This window comes from Ambystoma mexicanum, chromosome 6q, assembly GCF_040938575.1.
Source record: "Ambystoma mexicanum isolate Mex_15411 chromosome 6q, UKY_AmexF1_1, whole genome shotgun sequence".
Taxonomy (NCBI): domain Eukaryota; kingdom Metazoa; phylum Chordata; class Amphibia; order Caudata; family Ambystomatidae; genus Ambystoma; species Ambystoma mexicanum.
The window spans coordinates 856,482,488-856,498,684 of NC_090937.1; the positions used below are offsets into that span (position 1 = coordinate 856,482,488).

General features: G+C 43.1%; 1 protein-coding gene across 1 annotated transcript in view; it reads left to right on the forward strand.

Annotated features, from left to right (window-relative positions):
• CPE (carboxypeptidase E) overlaps window positions 1-16,197 on the forward strand; it is a 334,050-nt gene that overhangs the window by 292,010 nt on the left and 25,843 nt on the right. Inside the window, exon 7 of the mRNA XM_069631383.1 lies at window positions 10,169-10,268. Within this exon, the coding sequence (XP_069487484.1) occupies window positions 10,169-10,268 (100 nt within the window). The remainder of the gene's footprint in view (window positions 1-10,168; window positions 10,269-16,197) is intronic.

A 16,197-nucleotide genomic window follows, 5' to 3' on the forward strand; every position in this document is an offset into this window, starting at 1 on the left:
GTGGGACCAAGAGGGCCCTGGACATTAGGGAGGCTGCGCCCTAGCACACTTTATGGGTGAGCTACATATGGGACAGGTGTATAGAGGCATAGGAGGAGGATGGGCGTGATGGTGGATCTCGTAGTGAGCATAGTGAGTGACTGAAGAGGGACAGCATACAGGCTCAGAGGAGGACACCCATCATCAGACTAATGCCTGTGGATTTTCTCAGATTATATCATGCAGTGATGCTTGTGTTCTGATTAAGGGTAGATATGTGTTGTGTTCTGTGAGTGGATGGAAGGGGGTGGTTGTGGGACGTATCCATTGTGTGGGGTATCTCTGTGAATGAACCATTGTTTTTTCTTACTGTATCTTGTCGGAGCATTTATATTTCGCTGACTAGTTGGATGAATACAGACAATGGATGTTTGTAGAAGACCTTAGTGAGAGAGTTTGCAAATGACTTCTGAGTGCATTTCACAAATGCAAGCAGGGGTGGACTGGGGGCCAAAAGTGTCCCCGGAAATAATTTTCAAAGTGGCCCCATATTACATATTTTCAGCAAACCCAACCCTTTTCCTATGGGTAAATTTGGAAATACCACACAAAAGAGGCCCACGGTGCAGAGGCCTACTGGGAAGTCTCCAGAGTTCCATATAGCCCAGTCCACCCCTGAATGCAAGACTATAAGTTCTGCAGCAGATTTTCTATGGAGACATTTCCAGTGAACCTATTAAAGCATGCTTCAGCAGGATTTAAGAGGAGATGCAGAGGAGGAGGGCCACTGGCAGTTCAAGTGTATAGCGTGATGAAAAGAGGTTTTAAAAAAAAACATATATTTTTCAAAATGTATAGTACCAGATGATGATACATTTTTAGTGGACACAAAATGGTTTAAATAACCTTATTATGATTTTCCAGATTGTATCTAACATTTCCCCATATTTAGATAAACTCATCACGGAACAATGCATTTTGGATGCAATATTATATTACATTATTGACATTGGAAACTCATCAGTCGATCTGCAGCACACCATCGAGGAGGGCAGGAGCCCAGCCTCCAGAGAGCCCTGAGCGGCCCCCATCACCCACAGCCCAGCCACACCTCGGATTGCCTCGGCACCCTGGACACGAAAAGGGTGAGGCAATCACTAGCTGGATTGGTCCAGCAATATCTTCGGTATGCGCATTAAGCATACTTTGCTTTGATCCCCATCGTCGCTCCGAACCGCACCGTGTTGCAGGCACTGCCTGACCTTGTCCACCTCTTCCGCCTGACTTCAAGATGGCGGGCGCATCGCGGCACCAGAGCGAGGCTCTGGCCGCGCGGCTTCGCAGCTAGGCAACTGAAGCCTTTTATCCTTCGCCTTCCGCCGGCAGGCGGAAACGCCGGCCACCGACAAAGGCCCACACCAAGGCCCCTGTTTGCCCCCTGCATCTTCAGTCGATCCGCAGCACACCATCGAGGAGGGCAGGAGCCCAGCCTCCAGAGAGCCCTGAGCGGCCCCCATCACCCAGAGCCCAGCCGCACCTCGGATTGCCTCGGCACCCTGGACACCAAAAGGGTGAGGCAACCACTAGCTGGATTGGTCCAGCAATATCTTCGGTATGCGCATTAAGCATACTTTGCTTTGATCCCCATCGTCGCTCCGAACCGCACCGTGTTGCAGGCACTGCCTGACCTTGTCCACCTCTTCCGCCTGACTTCAAGATGGCGGGCGCATCGCGGCACCAGAGCGAGGCTCTGGCCGCGCGGCTTCGCAGCTAGGCAACTGAAGCCTTTTATCCTTCTCCTTCCGCCGGCAGGCGGAAACGCCGGCCACCGACAAAGGCCCACACCAAGGCCCCTGTTTGCCCCCTGTTCGCTCCATGGCACTTCAAGTGGTAGACTAAGAGTAACGACCATTCGCTCAGCACCCACGGACACACTAGTGCAAGGCCCTATAACTCATAAGGTAACTTCGAAAATAATGGTCACTCTCTAACTCACTGTGAATACAACAACTGCAAAGCCTCGCCCTAACCAATGTACAATATCCACCGAATCTACATCATGTGCCTAACATGTGTCAGATATGACATGCTGCTAATCTGTTTCCTTGCATGAGTACTGAATCTGTATTAGAGCTACACTATGTTCTCTTGCTATCCAGTCAGATTTACACCAATTGTCGTATTGCTCGAATAGCATCTGATATCTCGAATTTATATGTATCTAGACATGTTGCCAGCTCTCGAATCTAGTCATATTTAGACATACTGTTCAAAGATTTATACAAGATGTATTCAGCCAACCTGCGCTATCTCTAACTCTGAGATACTTAGACCTACTGCCTTGTCAAACAGAGAAGCACTCAGCCTGCTGGCACGAGGTGACCTTAGTTAGCAACCTTGTGCCTAATTCAATTCATTGTGCAGCCTCTCTCCCAAGCTCAAAGGGCTTACACACGTTGCCTTACTAGCACCTATTCAGTTAAGACCTCACCTCCAACTCTATTTAGAATGCGTCTACCTACCATAAGTTTACACGCCTCCGTCCTCATCCTCCTGAACCTCGCTACTTATTGTAAGATGGCACCACAATCGTCCACATTGCCCCCTCCTTCTAGCCTCAACAACCTGACTCCACCCCTTACAGAGCCAGCCAACTTTCAGCTACTACCTAGTCTCCCCCGTACTACCGTAGACAGAAACCTAACACTTAGAGCTAGACTAGCCAAAATGTATGAGCCACTGGCCCGATCGCTGCCTACCTTACATAAATCCTCAAAGCAGTCGCCCCAACTCAGCCCCAATATTAAAACTGCTAACTTACATCACAACCTCACCTCCAGCCCCATACTCATACACCCCTGCCAGAGTACACCTGGACCAACTCAAGATAAACGACACACAAGTACTACTGAGAACACAACTACCATTACAAATACAGTCAGCCCTAAAATCAAAGGAGCCTTGATCAATGCTAGATCCTTAGTAGCACATGCTATAGAAATAGCAGACTTGATCCTCAAAGACGACCTAGACTTCCTGGCTATCACCGAGACCTGGTTACACCCTGCAGCAGGCCCCATGATCATGCTAGCAGTCCCAGATAAGTACACCATCCTGAGGCAAGATCGCCCTAATTCCAGAGGAGGGGGTGTCGCTATTATACATAAACTCAGCCTACCCATGAGACTTGCTACACCCAACACTGTCCAATCCTGCGAAAACCTGTCAGTCAAAGTCCCACTCAACAACACCCAAACACTTACCATACACCTAATCTACCGTCCGCCAGGACCCATCATTACCTTCGATGAAGACCTTAACGCCATCCTAACTAGTAATCTTAAAACCTCATCTCAAGTCCTCACCTTGGGGGACTTCAACCTAATCTACAACGACCCAGCAGACCCTATATCTAATTCTATTGCCACCACCCTTGCTGAACTAGGCTTCGCGCAAAGAAGCATGGCCCCCACTCACTCGAAAGGTAGAATACTTGATTGGGTGGCCGATTACAACTGTGTAGCAAACATCACCAATATCTCACCGTTAATCTGGTCCGACCATCACCTAGTCTCGTTCTGGCTAACTACCGATAGACCGACACCCACGCCTATCACAACAGCCCCACCTATTCTCACCAGAAACAAGAAAAACATTACTGCAGAAAGACTCATCCCGAACCTTCTCCCCATTCTTGATTCACTTCCGGACAACACAGACCCAGAGATCCTAGTTGGGGAATATAATAAAGCCATGGCCACAGCACTGGACCTCATCGCCCCTCTCAAACTCAGACCCAGCAAACAGAAATCACACCTCAACAAATGATATACACCATTCCTCAAAAATTTGAGGCAACAAAAGAGAAATTGCGAGACTACATGGAAAAAATGTCCCTCAGCTGCTAACAAACTCAATCTATCTAAAATAACTGCACTCTACAAAAAAGAAATATACATGGCCAAACGAACTTCCTTTGACTCTCGTATATCATCTGCCAAGTCCAATATGAAAGAACTCTTTTCCATTCTCAAAGAAGTTGAAACCCCCATACTACCCCTTGACACCTGCACCAAAGATAAAAACTGGTGCTCAGAAATTCAGAATGCCCTGGCCAATAAGATCAAGACCCTCCAAACTAAAATCTCTAGCAAAAAAGCGACCTTAAAAGACTTGCCCCCCTCCAGAAGACCAGACAAGTGCGTAACCACAGACCCCACCCGTTTCAAATTTTCAAAAGTCAATACTCTCGACGTAGAAAAAATGATCTTGTCCTTGAAACCCTCTAACTGCCAGGGAGACCTTTGCCCAGCACAGCTTATCAAAGACGCTGCTCGCGATCTTTCACCCTTCATTACGAAACTCATCAACGCCTCTTTCACCACTGGCTCCATCCCCACGAATCTAAAACAATCCTGGGTACTTCCATTACTAAAAAAACCTACTCTTGACCCAGCCATACCTACCAATTACCGACCTATAACAACTGTTCCCTTTTTACTAAAAATCCTAGACAAGGTTGCCTACGTTCAAATACAGAGGCACCTGGAAGAACACCACCTCCTAGGATCCAGACAATCAGGATTCCGCCCTCAACATGGGACTGAGACTGCACTCATCGACCTGAAAGCTCAGATTGACACACTCAGGGACAAAGGACAAGTTGCCTTGCTCCTCCTCCTTGACCTTTCTGCTGCTTTCGATCTGGTCGACCACTCTGTCCTATGCTCACATCTCCACACAGCAGCACACTTCTCGCCTGAGGCCATCTCTTGGATCACCTCATTCCTTAACGGTAGAACTATGAGGGTCTTCTCGCCCACAGCTGCAGCAGATCCCATACCCATCACCTGTGGTGTACCACAGGGCTCCTGCGTCTCCCCTACACTGTACAACATATTTACCAAGCCCCTTTTCGATGATCTGGATCATCTTGGTATCACCTACACTAATTATGCAGATGATACTCAGATCTTCCTTCCGCTTTCTGGAGATTATGGAAAGGATTTGGCCTTGCTAAATAGGGTGTACATCATCATCCAGGCATGGATGGCCACCCACGGACTATGCCTGAATGATGAGAAAACAGAGCTTATAATCATGGGCACAACACACAGTCTAAGGAAACTTAGCCCGGCCTACAACTCTTTCAAGATAGATGGGAACAACATTAAAGTTGGACAGGAAGTTAAAACTTTGGGCTTCTACTTAGACTCTAACCTCTCCTTCAAAAGACAACTGAGTTCACTGGCATCCTCATCTGCATACACGTGCAAACTTATCCGCTCAGCTAAACCATTTCTGTCAGATACCAGCTGTCTTACAATCGCCAGAGCCCTTATACTATCCCGCCTTGACTACTGTAATGCCCTTTACCTAGGATCCTCCAAGGCTACCACTAGCAAGATACACACTCTCCAGAATAACGCCCTGAGAGCAGCCCTAGGGATCCCCAGAAGAGAGCATATATCAGGACTCGGTCAACAGAACAATTGGCTCTCCACCAGAGATAAAATTCTCCTAAAAACGGCTTCACTCACCTACAAATCCCTTAACAATGCCGCCCCGATCTACCTGATTAACAGGTTCCATAGACAAGTTTCCGCGAGACCCCTCAGAACGGCTTACAAAGACTGCCTCTCTGTCCCAAATTACAAACTCGCCACCATAGGAGGTAACAGCTTCCCGGTAAAAGCAGCCAAACTCTGGAACTCTTTGCCCCCTAACCTTAGAGCAGACATGCCCTACCTGAATTTCCACTCTAAGGTCATCTCTTGGCTGAAACTGAAGGACCTCCCAGACAATTAAATGCCAAGGTTATTCCTCATGTGATCCGTACTAGTATGCATGCCACCTCTATTGTGTATATTTTGTATATATTGCTTGCTTTCTCTGCTGTTCTGTACATTCTCCCTACGCCAATTCGTACTTTTACACCTTGTAACCAAGTTTCCCATATTCTTGTACATGCTGCGCCCTGATACCCCTGGGTATAACTGCGCATTATAAATAATAAACTACTACTACTACTACTACTACTATAGCAACTCCTGGAGAATCAGGCTTCCCTCTGAGCCAGACCAGCTGTGCTCCCTCCCTCCTAGTTGTTATTAGAGTAAATAGACCAATATTTCCGGGAGCCCATGTATGAATCCTGTCCCTTGGTCCTAGGTCCTTGCTTTTCATGCTCTACAGCTCATCATTCAGGTTCTCCTTCCGCGTCTTTGCCGGTGATAACTGAACTTTCTTCTGCATCACCGCCTTCCCCTGAAGCCTCCGTCTGAGGATCTACAACTGCCTGTGCCATCTGTCACTGGATGCCTCTTCTCTGCCTTAAGCTCATCTTTTCCAAAACCAAATTCATCCATCTTCTAGTCGCTAACACCCCTGATCCTCTCCACACCCACATTTTTTGTTCTCTTTGACAGTGATCTTAAGCACCAGCATTTCATCATCTCTAATGACACTTCCACCAGCATCAGCTATCTCAACATCAACGCTATGTTCCCCACCTTATCTATCACTTTCAAAAAATCTTATATTCACCCTTTTCTCTCCGCTTGCCTGACTGCTTCTTGCATCTGCCTCCCCTGGACAAAGGCCTGCAACCTCTACAATCTCCCCAGCTCCTCCCGCCCCTCTTCCCATCACTTCCATGCCTCTATAGCTTTCCATGCTTAGCCTGTCCCTCTGCAAACCTCTTTTCCTCACCCTCAGATCTATTCACAGCGCTGGTCCCACCTAACTTGCATCCTCAATCACCTGCGACCCTCCTCATTGAACAGTATGGTCTGGCACTCACCTCTGCCTGTCCCTCACTCATAGCGTGCCCTCTCTTACCTTACTTCCCTCACTCATAGCGTGCCCTCTCTTACCTTACTTCCACCCGTACTCCAGAACTCCCTTCCCCATTACCTTAAAAACAACACCAACATTCACTTATTCAAGTCAGCACCCAAGTACCACCTGCACTTTGAAGTATAACCCACCCCCTTGCAGAACTTAATTCCTCTCCTAAATCCTTTCTTCAATGCTGTACTTACTGTAACCGTGCCAATCATCTCACCCTTAACGTCCATGGAGATGCACTACTCCATATTGTTCCTTGGTCTCTATTGCTCTGATCCCCCCACCATAAACTGGTCAAGCACTGACTACTGAATGCTTCTTAATTCTTTTGAAAGACACTTAACCACAGAACTGCTCAACCTACTGCTTGATATGATATGATAGGTTATTTATAACGCGCTTAATACCCATATGTTTCTAAGCCCGGACCCAGGAATTGAACCTGTATTGCTGCGTGTCGTCTAGCTTCCAAGGCGAGCACCTTGCCCCTGAGCTATCCTCCCAAGACATTCTAGATACTCTATAAATATTTCTGTTCTAGGCACATTACCGCCTTAATACATACAACAAAGTACAACCCCTACACCCCCCTCCCCTGTTTTTCTCAGAAAGCATCCCCCTTGAAGTGTGTGCAAACTCCTCTCAAATTTCAGAAATGTTCTGTAGATTTTCATCCCGAGCCTAAATAGACATCCCATGCTGCCTAACTCTGGCAAGATCCACTTCAATTCTGTGTTAATTATGCAATATACTCTGCGTGTTACCATACCAGTGAAGAATACATTAGCTGAGCTTGTTAAAACGTATTAAATGTGCATGCATGTTTGTCACAATTTGTAATAGCTGATGATCACACAAGTCAATAGATTAGCCATTTGTTTCAATCACTATCATTACATGTAATTCCCTCGTGAAGCATGATCTCTTGATTTACTGAAATAAACTCCGTTGATCTGTAGATTGTTGACATCAAAGGTGCACTGTTCAGTCTACTGTGTAATTTTCCAGAAACACTGGAATAAAGCTACTTTTCCTAGAACCAAAACAGAGATGCAGAATGTTCAACAGCAGCATTTGTTCGAGAAATCCATCTGCTAGATCAAACTCTAATACTTAACCCAAAAAAGAGACCAATGGCAACCCTACGTGGAACATAGCTAAGACTGGTTGGGCACATGCAGTGCAGATCTGCTGGGGCGGATCTGAATGCCTTAAATGTTAGTGCAGTGCCACTGGAAGTGTACTTCAAGATGCATCAAGGCAACTTGCTGGCTGCTCACTCTTGACAGTGGCAGCCCAGAAGAAACGTCCCATTCGCGAACATGGAGTGGGTTAGTTAACCGCAGTTAGCAGAATTCAATGTGGGCAGTAACATGTTAGTACAATCACAAGTGCAATTTGTTTATTACAATAGAAATAACAACCAGGGAGCAAATGTTATACTTTTGTAGGCTAATGCATATTTTTTTTATAATACTTTTAAAGATTTCACATTGTCAAATATGAGCAAGGAAGTGGCAGGTGGAAGGTATTTAATTAATCGTAACCACTGGCATTGCTTTAGGCAACGTTCCACACTACTGTTATTTAACAGACCTGCACCACTGCAAAAGGGAGCCGGCCGTACGCAATGGGAGTAGTTTATCCCGAACTGCTTGCCAATGTCCCCTCTGCACGGACTCACAAGCAACCCCAGACATGTTAGTCTTTTTGGGCCTCATAAGTGAGGTGCAGCTTGGTTCCCTATGGTGCAGCGAGCAAGGGGCTCACATAAGGGCATACCCTCTCTCACATATGGGGAGGCAACTAAAAACAAAACAGTGAAAGGTGAGGTGGAAGGTTTGAATTAATTTTAACCACGGGCATTGCTCTGGGCAACCTTCCACACAACTATTTTTGAGCCTTTCTGTGCCATTGCAAATTAGTCTGGTACTGCCACCATGGGAGCAGTCCAGCCTGAACTGCTAGACCACTTCCCCTCTGCAGGAAACACAATCAATCCCACACATGTGTCAGCCTTTTACGTTTTGGTGGTTTGGTCTAAATCTGTGCAGTATTGTTTTCTTTTTATTTGATGGAGAAGGAGGTGCCCCTGGTGCAAAAAAGTGTATTTATCTGCAATGGTGCATTGCTGTAAGGAGGCTTTACAGGAATCAAAATCTGGCATGTTCTTTTTTTTGCTCGGTGCAAGCCACCCCCTTGCTCATACTGAGGGAATGGTAAAAAGGAAAACATGCAAAATAATATTATGAGGGAAAGGGGAGATATGAAGTAAGAGAGAATGTGGGGAGGGTGAAAATTGACTAAATGAGGAGTTTGACACTTTGTGGAGGCATAGACATGCGTTTTTTTCAGTCAGTTTATTTTCATCTTTCTGCGTGAATAAAAAGGGTGTGGTTAATAGCAGAATTGAATTTTGTCACAGGAAGAAATGGGGAGGAAATTAGATCAGTAGAGGGCCAGGGGGACACTTTGGCTGTAGGCCGAAGGCAGCTAGACTAGAAAAAGATGAGAGGTGCACATGAAGACTTGGAGCAGGGCTGGGAAGAGATTTTAATTTTGAGGAGTTTCATCTTAACTCAGCAATGAAAAGACAAAAGTCTTTCGTGGTTATCTACCCGTATGAAATTATCAGGCTACAATCTCGTGGGAATGAAAGAGGGGCAAAAAAAGGAAGGGTACCCCCTGGCCAGGAGGCCATAGTGTTTGACTCTTAACAGCGGAAAAGGGGCAAGTATCACAGATGGCCTCAAGAACACCTTCACCTCTCCTCTGTAGCCTTTGTGAATCACTCCTATCCCCACATCTAAGGAGTGCTTGTGGGCCAGTCTGGATTTAGGTGACGTCAAAGGGTCTTTATTATTTTATTTTCAACTGGCCTAGTGGCCATCCCTCTCTCTTTAACCTAGGGATGGGTGTTCCCATCCTTCCCTAGGTCACCCTCAATCCCAGAGTGGTTCTAGTGATCAGTAACCCCTGTTATCTTAGATCAGTAGATCATCTTGTGAGGGCCTTAAAGCAAATGCTGTATCTCTCTAACACCCCCCCCCCTCAGGGAACAATCTAGGGTTCCCAGCCAGGATTTCCCCCGGAAAGAGTTATGATTAGTCTCTTCCAGATGCTCAGATCTTCATCTTCCTTGTTCCATTTTCAATCTTTCTTTCCTCTTCCTCAATCTAATTTGTAGCCTATTTTTATGTTTCTTAAAAGTATCTGATTGCTGAGCAGGAACTCTTTGTTGGGGAGCAGAAACACAGGCAGTGTCCACTGGGGAATGGCTGCTGCTGGAATCACAAATACATCATTGAATTAAATAACTATTTGTTGCTGTCTTTTTCAGATACATCGAGGAGTTAAAGGATTCGTTCGGGATCTGCAAGGAAATCCACTTTCTAATGCTACGATATATGTGGATGGTATTAACCATGACATCACTTCGGGTAGGTAACACAGGGCCAACTGTTATCAAATTGTGTTTAACTGCTTAGTTCAGGAGAATTAAAGTCTTTTAACAAAGTCTAAAATTAAACATAATTTTATTTATCCATGTATTTGGCTTTGTTGCACGACATTCGAGTTAGCATTTTTCTTTGTTTGAGATGTGCGAAAGTTGGACCATTTCCTGAGTGAAACTACATGCTAGGTTGTGTTACCCTTCTGGAAAATTGTCTGTTTGTGTTCCATTCTTTGAATCCCCAAAATACATTAAGAAAACCTCTGAATTCTGCGAGGGTAGGAATGTTCATAGTAATGAGTTGGAGAACACACATGCTCTCAAGTGCTCTTGTCATAAAGTCTAGGGATCTGTTTATTTCAATCACTGTTTTGAGAATTGGTGCTTGTGCATATTTTAAAATAGACATGTCTAAAGCTCCATAGAGTCCAAATACTTAGTTGGCCTACTTCAGATGCTCGGAAATGTAACCGATTTATGATATGCGTGTACAGTCCTGGTTCTGGATGATAAATATAATATCATAATACAACTGTCAGAATCAACTGACTTCTTCAAAATTGTATTATATCCAAACAAGGCAAGAAGTGAAATATTATATTTCTTCTTTTGCATTCATTCAAATATATATATCTAAACATGTGTGTATATCACCATCAATCTTTTGTGTACATAAAAGCCTTAGAGATTATAAAGGTGCTGCAGCTTTCATTCTCTTCTACAACACCCTGTCTGTAAATACCTGATGATATCAGATTTTGGGAATACCTTAAGAAGAGGGTGCAGCACACTTCTTTGGGGGTAATCCAAGGAGGAGGAAACCCTTCAATCCCAAGCACATCCCCTAAAGACTCAGGTTATGTGCCAAAACTTATTATATCTACACAATGGATATATTGTAATAGCCCTATTGTAACAGCCAATTGTTGGGAATTCCTTCCAAACAGATTCACTGACTCCAAAAAGCACAAAATGCAACAGTCAGGATGATTTTTAAGCTGAGGAGAACTGCCACGTGTCATCTTATCGTCAAGAGCTACACTGGCTGCGGATTGAGGATCATATTAAATTTAAGGCAGCCTGCCTTATCTTTAAATGTGTTAATGGCATTGCCCCTCAATATTTAAGGGACTTGATCCATCCATATCCACCTGTAAGATCGCTGCATTCTAGCGTTCTTCATCTCCTCTCTATCTCGTCCTCAGCATATAAGTCTCAAGGAGACAGATGGTTTTTGGTGTTTGGTCCAAAGCTGTGGAACTCCCTACCACTTGAATTGAGGACACTTAACTCACTCTACCAATTTCGCAGAGCACCAAAAACATTTCTCTATAAATAGGGTTCTATCGGATCTTTGGCTGTCAGTGGTTGGGTTTAGCTATGTTCTACATGCATCATGTTTTTGTCATCTGCGCCATTATATGGTTTGGCCCGTTCTGTGCCTACTATAAATGTAAAAATACAAATACATTATACAATTGTGTTTCACCAATACTGAATCTTCTGCTTTCTTCAGGATGAAACAGTTTTAGACACTTCCCAATGCATTATTATGTCAGCCTATTCACTACCTATACCCTTGTAGAGCTTTTATTCAATTTGAAATGACTCATCATGAAAAAAGCAGTGTAGGGAACATCCAAAGAGATGACCACATTGATCCCTCGCTCTATCACACAATCTGAATCCTATGCTACCCACACTCGTTTCATTCCATTGCTTTTGTAGCACTGTAGGAAGATCATCATCTATGGCCCGGCTCTCATTCCTTCATGGATTGAGTGTTTTGACATCTCTCTCCCTTCCTAAAGTCTGATACTTAGTGCTTTACAACTAGGTTTAGCTAGAAGTCATGTGGCCTCCTCACTGACCTAATAAGACAGCATCTACACCAACTAGCAGAGCATCAACACCCATCATCATCATCTCCCATTTACTCCAGCCAGTAGAACCCGCCAATGTCTAGATGGGAGGGTTCCAACTAAGTGCGTATGGCCCAACCAAGCTTCATTTGGAGCTCGCCATTCTCCATGGTGTAATAAACCTCCTGTTGTTATGTGACATGGCTTCCTAGACTGCAAGTTGCCTTCAAGCAACCCTTTGTTACCCTGCCACATATAATTGTCTTAGATGGAGTTCACTAGGCTCATCCTCCTAAACACCTCACTCCACCCTGATGGGAAAGCCATATTTTTGAGTGACGTGACTTAATTTAGTGTTTGGAGCCATTTTAGAGGTACCAAAACCACTTTAGTTGGAGTGGATAAGTGGAAAGAGTTTCCAGTTTTGTGTTTGATATTGGAGCTTGAGTGAAAGGAAGGCTACTTCAAGAGATGTTAAATTCATTAATATGAAGTATGAAAGCCATAAACGGCAGAATAGAAAAGAAGTATATTTTAGGGGTTGAGAAAGATGAACTATACATAAACCAGTAACATGAGGATAAACACGATTTTAGCCTATTTGACATAAAACATTTGACCTAATGACCAAATTGACCTCTTTTTAATGGTCCAAATTGACCTTTTTTTGGAATCTTGTCAAATTGACCTTTTTTTCTATTTTGTTTTTAATGAACATCACTTACATGGATTTATTTCTACTTACCCGGATTTCACTGTTTTCTTTGCTTCTTAATGTGTTAACTCATAATTGCTTTCACATGCAAATCAACCATCAGTTCTTTCACATTGCAACAAAGTTCACTGAGAAGGACAGGCTTGACAAGTGGTCTGAAAGGGTCAATGTTTCATATATTCAGCTATTTCTCTCAGACTTTTTATATTTTGTATGCTTTTGGTTTTGTGTTTCTGTAGATTGTAACCACTCCATTTTTGAATAATCGAGTTTTATTGCAACCCTTATTCTGTTTGCAGTACGGTAAAAAATGTCCACCTTGTTGGTTTACCATGATTCATGGCCACATTTAGGCCATGATGCCAACCCTCCAGTTTATTGTTCGTTTTTGAGGATCCAGTTAATATTGTGGAAAAACAATTCCAATATTCAGTTTTAATGTTTGGATGTTTTCTGCCTAAACCTGTCTGTCCACCAATACAAATTTCCTCATAGTAATTAAAAAATGGTCTCATTTCAGTCTCATTTCGCATATAACACGGTTCTTTAATGATCGACATGTATATGTCTACCACATTCTCTGTAGGAATAAAGGCTAATGCACATCGTTTTTTTTATATGATGCTGAAACTCACTATCCTCACTATATCTAGTTGCAGGGCATGTTTTTGTAGGTTTTGCCACATGGCTTGACTATAGTGAAAGTAGCAACCTTGTATCGTATTCAGCGGAAATATATGTTTTATCGCCTTAATTGCTGGTAGTTCGCAATCCATTGAGCAAATTTTACTTTCTATTTCTGTGTTTGGCATAGCTTCTCTCAGTTTGCTAAATACTTCTTTGTAGTTTTTCCCCTTTTTCCCGCATTAATATGTACACTAGGGAAAAAAAATATATTATCAATCTCACCATGCACACTGTGCATTTGTATGAAAGCTTTTGGACAGCATTTGAATGTTCCATCCAGCATCCAGTTATTCCTTAAACGAGACAAATATTGATTGGTTGCAAAAATAATTAATCTGTTTTCTAATGTTGTGCTATCATAGTACAAGAACATTTCTCCCTGCAGAGTTATCTGGAGATTTTCTGGTGTTTCCACTTCAGTAACCTTTTTTGGGACGATTGGCAATTTACATTCTACATTTCTTTGGTACAGTACTCTTTCTTTAAGCAAGATTTGCAGGGCATTTTGCCAGCCAGCTGTGGAGGGATCTCTCCTGATATACGTCTTACTTATTGTCCACTTGTACATTCCTCAGATTTCGCCTTTCTTTTTAATTCAAGAATCTTTTCTTTTACTTTAATTTTTGCAATGTTTGGCTCATGGTTATGTTCTCTTGAGTTTTCAATATGTTCTCCAATTGTTATGGCTCTGCCTCTACAATTTATCTTCCTGTATTCAGTGCATTTCCACAATTTCTTATCTCCCTTAAATCTTTCCAGATTGTAAATAAAGCCATTTCTTGACAGCTGTTCTTTTCCTCTTGTAGATACAATGTAAACTGCCTTTTCCACACTGTTCGTCACCTAAATAAATCAATTAACACATTGTAGGTTGTTATTATATATACCCTTCATGTTTGTTCTCTCCTCTAAATCTACATTGCTTCTTCATACTGTTTTCAGTTCATTATTTCTCATTTTTAAATTGCACATAATCAAAATTCCCTTTCCTTTATATCAAAATGCCTATTACAGGCTAATGTGGTAAAATTATAAATAAGATCCTATGTTCTAACATATGAATAAAACCAAATGTATCTTGCCACAGTTACATTGCCTACACTGAATGGTGCCCTTCCCAGACATTTAAATAACACATTTTAGTGTGTAATTTATTTGCACCTATTTATGTTTTATTGTTTTAAATTGTCTGTTTATAATCTCACTTTTATTTCGGCCTCAAACGTTGCACTTACCTTGCTGGGTTCTCTGCTGCTAGTTTACTTTGCTATGACTAATACGTAAATACGCTGGAAATAGGATTTCTCCTTTAAATAAGCACGATCAATCTCTCCTCAGCTGTGTTTTAGTACGATTTCAATGAACAGGATTGACCGTTTGTTGTTGTGCGTAATCTCGTGAGATCTTTCTTATATGCCCTTTCCTCTAACATTTCACATATTTCCTACTGTTACACTGCACATTTCAATGCTTTACCTTAATTGTCTCTGCAAGCGCTTTCATTTTCTGTGACAATACCGAGCATATTTCAACAAATAAGTACACATTATGATTTTAACTTCGAACAATGCTTTCCAAACATTGCGCAACATGTTTTCATTCTTTTCCCACTCATGCAACCTGTAATATACGATCTAGACGTTTCTGCGTGCAATTCTTTTTCTGTCAAATTGCTGCACCCGATTTTCATACAACCTATTATACCTAAACCGGACAAACAAGGGTGCAAGAAGTGACTGATACATTTATTATTGGGGAAAGGCCTGGGATCGTCTGGTAACAAAATACAAAAGCAATTTGGAGCCAAGTGGAATAGTCAAGCAATGCTAAATGTGTGGCAGCAGAGCTAACAGATAAGATGCAGCAACTTCTCAGACTTCCTGGTAAGCAAGGAAAAATCTTTACTGTTCCCACTGGCAGCCTTACGAGAACGACCGAGGGGAACGCTTCCTCATTGGGAGGTCAGATGGCAATTTGAATCCTTCCGCTACCTAGGCATCACAATCTTTCATCAGATGGAAGAAACCTTTGTTTATAACACGGACCGGGCGTTATCTAGAATAGGAGATTCAATGGAATTTTGGAAAGCTTTACCATTGCCCTTAATGGGGAGAGGATTGCCTTACGTAAGATGGTAGTATTGCCGAGACTGCTATACTAATTTGCTAACGTACCACACAAGAGAAAAAGGGCCCTTTTTTTAAACTGCTGGATGCAAAAATAGAGGAACTGGTTTGGGGGTCGGGTCGCAGACAAGTGGCCCTAGACACATTGTGCCACCCTGATCTTGATGGGAGGGCTCTCACTCACAAATTTCGAAGCCTACTTCATTGCAGCTCAACTGCAGACAGTAAACCACTGGAATGCCTCGCCAGAAGGGGATCAGTCGAGGCTTCTACAGAGATTCCCGAGAAATAGGGAACAAATTCAGTTATTATGGGTTCTGATGGGTACAGTGGGTGAGAGCCAGATATACGAGGTGACATGGGATACAAGATTCTGGAAGACAAATGGACCCACATATGGGAACAGGTGAAAAAGACATCTAGGAATGCAACATTTCATTTAATTCAATATAACTTCTTACATGAAGTTTACATGACTCCATCCAGACTTCATGCGATTAACCTACACATTTCTCATTTCTATCC